Below are 9,549 nucleotides of genomic sequence, written 5' to 3' on the forward strand. Positions count from 1 at the left end.
TGAAGGAACAACTTCCTCCATCTGTTCCTCGGTTGTTGGTTCTTGAACCTCTGACAGCTCGAAGGTTCTATTACTTGACTTTTTCTCGAGAAATTCTTTCTCTAAGAACTTTGCGCTAGCCGCAACAAAAACTCAATGTTCGGTAGGCGAATAGAAGTAATGACCAAACATTCCTTTTGGATAACCAATAAAGTATGTCTTAACCGATCGCGGGCCAAGCTTATCCTCGTGTCTCCACTTGACATAAGCCTTGCAGCCCCAAACCCGAATAAAGGACAAGTTAGGGACCGTTTCCTTCCACATTTTATATGGAGTCTTGTCGACAGCTTTAGACGGACTTCGGTTAAGTATAAGAGCAGCTGACAAAAGAGCAAAACCCCATAATGAATCAGGTACTACCGTGTGACTCATCATGGATCGAACCATATCAAGTAGTGTTTGATTTCTCCGTTCGGACACACCATTTAATTGAGGTGTTCCAGGTGGAGTTAACTGTAAAACTATTCCACAGTCTTTAAGGTGTTGACCAAACTCATTTGAAAGATATTCGCCACCCCAATCTGAACAGAGTGCTTTAACCTTTCTACCCAGTTGGTTCTCAACCTTATTCTGGTATTCCTTGAATTTCTCAAAGGACTCACTTTTATGCTTCATTAAGTAGACATATCCGTATCTACTCAAATCGTCCGTGAAAGTGATAAAATATATATAGCCATCTCTAGCGGTAATTGACATAGGTCCATATACATCAGTATGTATGAGTCCCAATAGGTCACTAGCACGCATTCCAACACTTTTGAAGGAAATTCGAGTCATTTTGCCGATAAGACATGATTCACACGTGCCAAATGTAGAAAAATCGAATGCGGGAATAGTCCCATTCTCGATGAGTTTCTTTACTTGTTTTTCATTTATGTGTCCCATTCGACAATGCCATAGATAAGTTTGATCTTTGTCACCAACCTTTAATTTCTTATTATTCACATGTAATATATCTGTGGTTTGATCTAAGATATAAATTCCATTCATGGAAAATGCTTTGCCATAAACCATTTCATTGAAAGAGAAAATACAGCTATTATCCTTTATTGAAAATGAAAAGCCGACTTTATCAAGTACGGAAACAGAAATAATGTTCTTAGATAAACTGGGTACATAGTAACAGTTATATAAATATAACTCAAAACCACTTGGGAGTTGGATTACGTATGTTCCCTTTAAGACTGCAGCAACTCTGGCTCCATTCCCGACTCGCAGGTCCACATCACCCTTTGCGAGAGGTGTGATATTTTTTAGGCCCTGCAAATGATTACACAGATGAGAACCACAACCAGTATCAAGTACCCAAGTTCCGAAACTTGCATGGTTAATCTCAATCATACGAATATAAGATGACATACCAACAGGAGTGACGCGGCCTGCTTTTATGTCCTCACGGTACACGGGACAGTTCCTCCTCCAATGTCCAGTTTTGTGATAATGGTGGCACTCAACGTTACTGTCCTTGCTCTTTGCGTTGCCTAGTGAGCCACTAGTCTCACCAGGCCCACTCTTACCGTTTCCTGACTTTTTAAACTTCGGCTTTCCTACAGTTAGGTCGCCGTGAGCCTTGCCCTTACCCTTATTCTTATTGGAAATCATGAGAACATCTTGCTTCATGCTCCCACTCAATTTCATATCCTTCTTGGTCTGTACGAGAAGTGAGTGTAGCTCATGAGGGCTTTTCTTCATGTCATTCATGTGGTAATTTGCCCTGAAGAGGGCAAAACCATCATGAAGTCAATGAAGCATACAGTTAATGACTATGCTCTCACTGATTTTGCAATCAAGTGCCTCCAATTTCTCGACATTCTCAATCATGTTAAGAATGTGTGGGCTAACCGGTTGGCCCTTCTGGAGTTTCGCATCAAAGAAGCGACAGGTATGCTCATAAGTAACGATTCTCGGTGATTTTGAGAACTCATTAGTGAGCGTGGTGAAAATCTTGTTTGCACCTTGGGCAATGAAGAGACTTTGCAAATTGGTTTCCATTGCAAAAATGAGTACGTTCTTTATCGCACCCGCTTCCATAACGAAGTCACTATAAGCAATTGACTCGTTAGCTCTTGCATTGGGGCCTGGTTTGCCGGTATTGGTTTAGTTAAGTACTTGAGCTTACCGTCAGCAATCGCAGCATTCCGTAATGATGCCTCCCAATCCGCAAAGTTGGACCCGTCATTCTTCAGTCGTGTGAACTGATTCATGTGGTCCATGAAAGCTTTTAGCCAGGACTCGCGTCCAAGTGTGGCACTTGGCATAGGTATTTCGTTATTTCCAGCCATTTGTTGTAACAGTATTATCAATATAAACGAATTCTACACTGCGAAAAGGAAAATGATATAATAAGCATACTCATCGTTATGATTTAAGTCTAATGCAATACTGTTATAACGCGAAGACTCAAGCATTTATACAATTGACCTTCCTCAAGAATTATATAAATGATCCCAAGACTCAATTATCTGTAAATTGATAAGCCAACCTTTTGGCTAATTCTACTTTTAGAATGCTTGGTCGATAAATTTCTGTAAATTCTATCTATAGTCCATCATAATCCCGAGAAACTCTTCGGATTATAATGTTGAGGTAAACTAAGTCAACACAAACTACTTACCCAACGTAAAAGGGGTCATATGGAGAGTAAGGTCATATATGCCTACCGACGAAGAAGGAATTCATAGCTGTTTGGCCTATAAAGACTAGTCTCAATTTCAGTTTTAGAGGAAGATCCCATCAACTTTATTTTAATTCATTTTAAGTGAACTAATATCTAGCATGCGAGAATGAATAAACTAAGGTGATGGCTTAAAATTGTGTGACATCTGTATGTCTATGAAAACTAACATCCAAACTATATGAGTCAATTTTCATGCATATTAGGTGGTTTGGTTTAGGCGGAATATGATGCATTAACTATCATGTGAAGAAAAGCAATAAGAATGGAAAAACGTAAAACAAAAATAAAGTCTTAGTGTGGCCTATCTACCAAAATGAACATAAATACAACTTTGGAATCCTTCCTAGGACCCGAGAAGCTTGTCTTGATGTTCCATCTTGGTCCATGTAGCGGGAGTGAGCAATCCAATCTCCATCTTTAGTCTTCTCAAAATTAGAATTAATAAATTACAAAATGAACCTATTTACATTCTAATTTCAAAACCATAATACTTAAAGAAAACCAAAAGGAGATACGAGATCTCAAAATTACATTAAAATTATGTTTCCATCATTACGAAAACATAATTAACTAAGGCCAGACTATGTATTACAAATTACAACCGATTGCAAAAATACGTAAATAAACCATTCAACAAAACATTCAACTAAATAAAATGCATCAACTATAAATTAATCATTCAAGACATAATTCCTTAATTATGTAGAGTAATTTATCCAAACCACCTATTTTATAATTGTCAAAATTATGTGACAATTCCTCAATTACTCACAATAATTCCAATCCAAATTCACATTAGCTAGTGATGTGAATTAATCCAACATTATTTTAAACCTCTTTCAAATAATTGGGTATCTTTAATTTGTGAACTTTTTCACAACAAACAATCATACATTATAAATGTAATGTATAATTATAATTGGCCAAAACTAAAAAAAAATTTATAATAGCTCTCGGCATATTGAAAAACAAAAAAAACAGATTTTTTTTTTATTTCAAATGCCCTCGGCATTGTGCCAAAAAAAAAACAAAAGCAGTTTTTTTCTTTTTACTCGGCATTGAGCCCTAAAAAACGTAAAAAAAAAAAACAGTTTTTTTTTCTTAAAGCCCTTGGCTGAATCAAAAATTCCAAAAAAAAACCTTTTTTTTTTCTTTCTTTTCGGCATTATGCCCTAATATCAAAAAACAGTTTTTTTTTTCTTCTATCTTTCTTTTTCGAGAAAAATAACTCCATATATATGAACACTTTGTTTAAAGTTGCTACTAGAACAAGATTGGCATAATCATCAACATTTAAATTAATGGATCATGATTCTTAAACAACAATTTAATCTCATGTATGCCAAAACTAAATAGCAAAAACAAATGAACATCATATATCAAAACAATTTCCATTTACATTTTAATTTAATTCTAATTAAATCAAAACATCTACAAATTTATCATATTATCATCTTAACATATTAAAATAACAATATGAATAAATCAAATGGAAATAAAACATCAAAAAACAAAAACCATTTCGGCTGAAAAAAAATTGTCACGGCTGGAAAAAAAATTGCCTCGGCCGAAATATTTATTTTTCTTTCTAAAAATTTCTTTGTTTAAATCCATTTATGAAATTCATATAAAATAATTTCGTGGCCTTTGCTCTGATACCACTTTTGGGAAATATCGGTATACTTCCTCTATAAATTTTCGGATTATAACGAAATTATAGTTATGAAAAACTAGTCATAAACGAATTTACATAAACAAGAGAGTAGAGATTAGAATCAACCTTTGGTCCTAGCAATTTGGCCTAAAAACAATATCGAAATCGATATTCTCCTAATTGTTGCACCCAAAATGCTTTGAGAAATGCCCCTCAATTTGCTAGAATGAGATCCCCAAAATTGATGATTAATTTTTAGGGTTTATGTTTTGTGATGAGAGAAATTAAGTCAAAAAGAAGTGAAGGAAAAAAAAGGATTCCCCTTACTCCTTTTAATCGGCCAAAGGGAGGAAAAATAGGGAATAAATTTTCTTTTCCTTTTCCTTTTGCTTAACCGAAATTCCACCCAAAAATAAGGAGAAAAATATCTTCTTATTTTAGGTTGGTTTTCTTTTTTTTGGTGAATTGTGAGTTGTAATATATTTATATCAAAAAATAGTGTTCCAAAGGTACATATCAACTTATATCAATTACATTAAACCAACATCCTTAAGCCAAGCTATTTCTAGTGTAGAAATCTTTCTCCTGTCTTTGCCATGTACTATCAGCTTCATGTCCTCGACAATATTTGCAGCAACCTTCTGTGGTCTCAGAAGAACCCCCTCATTCCTGCATTTATTTCGATGGTGCCATACATGATATATAGCTCCCAAAACCATTCCTGCTTTCACTCCTCTCTGCAGCTTGGTGCCAATATCCTGTACACAGCATTCCAGAACACTGACTACTGGTAGCTGTAATCCAGTTTTCTGTTGCAGGTGTTGAACTACTCTGAGACTGTATTCACACCCAAAAAATAGGTGATCCATGTCCTCTGATGCCTGTCCACACAACCAGCAACGATCATCAATATCCACTCCATACCTTATCAGTTTATCTTTGGTTTTGAAAGCTCCATGTGCATAGAGCCATCCCATGAATTGCTGTTTTGGGATTACCCATTCATTCCATATCACCCCATCCCAGCTCACCTTAGGACGAGATCCCATAAGCCATTGGTAACAGCTAGCAGTGGTGAATCCTACCCCTTGTATGTTCCATGTCCCATTGATATATGCTGTTACCAGATCTTGTTTAACCCTGCAAACTCTCCTCCAAACCCAACTTGTATGAACACCAGGCTGGTACTGCCACCAGTTCACTCCTTTCAAATGATTGTGCTTCACCCATTTTACCCATATGATATCCTTATCCTCAGCAATCCAGTTAACCAATTTGCCTATCAGAGCCTTATTCATCATTTCCAGGTTTTTTAGCCCTAGGCCACCCTCAGACTTAGGCCTGCACACTGTTTCCCATGCCACCAGTGGCACCCTATGATATTCAGCACTACTATCCCATAAGAAGTTTCTGCATACAGCCTCCACTTTTGCTATGATACCCTTTGGTAGTACAAACAAGGATGCCCAATAGGAGTGTAAAGTTGACAACACTGCTTTCACTAAGACAAGCCTCCCAGCATATGAGAATTTCTTTGCTCCATAACCATGAATTCTACTACAGATTTTCTCAACTAAGCACTCACAGTCTTGTCTTTGCAGTCTAGTGGTTTGAATAGGCATTCCAAGATATTTAAAAGGAAGCTTACCCTCTACAAAACCAGACACACTCAGGATATCTTGTTTAAGTTTATCAGGCACCCCTCTGAAATAAGCATTGGATTTTGCAGCACTTATCTTTAGTCCAGTAGCTTTGGAGAAGGTAGAATATGATTGAAGTAGCAGCATAATAGACTTAGCATCCCCATGGCAGAATAGGAGCACATCATCTGCAAACATTAAGTTGGCCAGTTGTAGTTGCTTGCACATAGGATGGAATTTGAACTCAAACTTAGCAGCAGCATACTTAATGGTCCTTGTCAGGTATTCCATGCATAATGTGAATATAAGAGGAGATTATTTACTTATTTTAGGTTGGTTTTCAAAATGTATAAATGTGTATTAATTATCAATTGTCAATTATGTCGACATGCATTAATAAGTCCACACACAACAGCTTGCAGTCGATTTATTAATACCGGACTGTCAACATTTATTATGACAATATCGTATAATATATACATTAACTATAAATATCGCATATTTATAATTTGCTTATTAAATATAACTGTTTACATTTAATTACGAATTAACATCTTAATTCGTTTAAGCTAACATTATATACATTAATTAAATATAACAGTTTATATTCAATTTACGAATTAACAGTTAATTCGTCTCATCTAATATTATTTAATTGTATTAAATAATCGTCTCATCATCACATTGGCTAACTGTTTAGTCAAATACATGGACTAACCTTTTAGTCATATAAGGTATCAATGTGATTATATTTCCATAATCACATCTCTCAAACACATCCTTTAGCTGTGACTTTTAGGGACCAGTTGATCACCGCCATCAGTATGATAAAAACGTCAAACTTCTAGCAAGCCAACCGTTATTAAGTAAACGTTAATCAACTAATAAAATACTAAGTATACCCTTGTGAACCTATAAGAGATTTATATATGTTATCACACTAACTGTGGAGGACACAAGCTCCAACAGAATCTTCTATGAAAGTAAACCGCTCGTAGTCAATTGTACTCAAGTCTTCCATCTAACTTTCTTCTCTTTGAAATTTTCGTCTATAGCGAAAAGTCTTCTCTGGCTTGGGATCAAAAGGTACAATCTCCGACCTGTTAGACCTGGGCATACACGAAAAAAACAAGAAAATATCAAACTGTCACAAGGGACTGATGCTCCCCGAGACAAAAGACAAAAATAAACAAAAACAAACAGAAAAATTGTTGCCTCCCCGACAACGGTACCAAATTTTATAAGGTTATTTTCAGTCGTAGGCCTACCAAAATAAATCCTAAATCACTACTAGCTGGTAGCTAGTGGCAAGAAAGGGTCGAATCCACAGGGAGGCGAGTTAATTATTCTAGTATGTTTATATTTATGTTCGTCTTAAAGTAACAATTTTATGGGGTTTATTTGTTTGATTTATAATAACTAATTGCGATGTAAATAAAGACAAATTCAGTAATATTAAAGAGTCTAGGGAATAGGTTCACTAGGTAGTTATACAGGGTATGATTTAATTCATTGATAGAGCTAATTATGTTGTTTAAGGTTATATGATCGGTCGATACAATATCCCTTTAGATCTAATTTAACATGCAGTCGATATCATAAATTATATCTATTCAGTTATCTCAGTCTATATTGATTCTAACCCTGTCGGTGAAAGTCTCAATTCGCTATACTAGTCAATTCAGCCTGACCAGTAATTAACTAACTAGATGAAGAACAATAAACTAAACAACAACGAATAAGCAATTTTAACTATCAATTCATTAATTAATTCCCCTTCTAACAACCTAGATACCCATTCACCCTAGATTATAAGTTTAGTTACGCATACTATAGGGAATAACAATAACAATATGAATGAAAGACATAATTGCAAACATAAAAGATGAACAATAACAATTAAATAAAAATTGAAGAGAGATTAATACCGTAATAGAGGAATTCTTAGATCCGAAAGTAAGAACAATAAACTAAACTAAATACCGTAATCGAACACCTAATCCCGCCCGCCTCGATAGCGACCTCTACTAATGATTAGGGAAATTGTCTATACTCGATATGTTGTCGATTATATGCATGCAATGCAACATTCAGTAGATTAATCCTAGCATGTGAGAATTAATACTAAGTCAGTTATCTTGTAATTTAACATGCAATTGAGTCGAAGTAGGGATTAAGATTGATTACATGTGAGAGCATACAAGGAATACGATAAAATAAATAAAAATACAATAAATAAAATTACAATAACTACATTGGATTAATTGATTTATGTCGAAAATACATTCAAAATGGATAATTTTACAAAAGAAAGAATAAATAAATAAACAAACAGAAATTAGGTGATAATACGATTAATAGTAAATTAAATACGTAAACTAATAAACTAGGTCAAGGCAGAAACGGGAGTTCAGAGACAGAACTCAACCAGGAACAGTAGCAATGAGTCGCGTCCTTTGAAGGGCGTAGCGACGCTTGCGTCTGTTCTAAGCTCACTCAGTTTTGAATTGCAAATCGTTAATATTCATTGGTGATTTTAGTGCTTGATTATATTATTTGACTCGGATAGAAGTGATTTACAGATTATTTACATGTGATTGAGGTCATAAAAATGATAAAACATGGATAAAAACTAATTAGGATGAATTATTTACAAGATTAATAAGGTTAATTATGAGAATTAAACAAACAAAGACAAATTAATTATTAAACAGGTTATTAACGACGAATTAATGATGCTGACGATAAATAACGAATGAAAATATGTCAATGATGAATTCCAGAGACTCAATATGGATGAATCGAATCTCTAAAACCCGAATTGATTTAAATGACGAAAACCCGCAAATATGAATTATAAGGGATTTAAGTCGGGATTTTAATGATGATAAGATTATTAATGATTTATTTACATGTTAGAATTATCATATTAGAAATTATTATGTTAATGAATAATGAACAAACAAAGAAAACGAAACAAACAGACGAACAAAAGACGAAGAAAGAAGAAAGGAAGCAGGAGTTGATGCGTCCTTTCTCGACGTTTGTCTCCTGATAATCAGTAAATAGGGTTTGAAACAATGTTTTATAAATCGGTTTTAAGCATATTTTCGACGCAAATCTTTCAATTGTGATTACAAAAATAAATAACAATAATAAAATAAGGATTATACACCCTCAGACTTACATGTTTGACGAAGCGAGAATGACTAAGTTAACGTTTAGTGATGCTCGACTCGATTGTACGATGAAAGTGCCCTCTAAGAGGAATTAAACAGATTGATTAAGTTGATTGATTGTGGAGTTGGTCAAATTGGTCGGTCATGCAAAACGAGGCTGGTACTCAGAAATATCCAAGCTTACGTGGTCGAAAGTTCAAGCACGTAGACGCCAAAAAATAAGAATGTGGTCTAGAATGCAAAGGGAGAAGAGAAGGGCGGACACTTGCGTGAGAAATATGTGAGACCTAAAGTCTCTATTTATACTAATCATACAACGGAAATTAGGGTTTTCGGAGAAACTTTGGAAGTGAATATCGA

At 34.9% G+C, this 9,549-nt stretch overlaps 1 protein-coding gene across 1 annotated transcript; it reads right to left on the bottom strand.

Annotated features, from left to right (window-relative positions):
• Window positions 1-4,900: 4,900 nt before the first annotated feature.
• Window positions 4,901-6,301, bottom strand: LOC141613367 (uncharacterized). Its single transcript, XM_074432100.1, has one exon. It carries the CDS (start codon window positions 6,299-6,301, stop codon window positions 4,901-4,903), a length of 1,401 nt encoding a protein of 466 aa, XP_074288201.1.
• Between the last annotated feature and the right edge of the window lie 3,248 nt (window positions 6,302-9,549).

Source organism: Silene latifolia, chromosome 11, assembly GCF_048544455.1.
Source record: "Silene latifolia isolate original U9 population chromosome 11, ASM4854445v1, whole genome shotgun sequence".
Taxonomy (NCBI): Eukaryota; Viridiplantae; Streptophyta; class Magnoliopsida; order Caryophyllales; family Caryophyllaceae; genus Silene; species Silene latifolia.

Bases quoted from the DNA above. Each gene is read 5' to 3' on its own strand.
- LOC141613367 (XM_074432100.1), bottom strand. From the start codon at position 6,301: ATGGAATACCTGACAAGGACCATTAAGTATGCTGCTGCTAAGTTTGAG.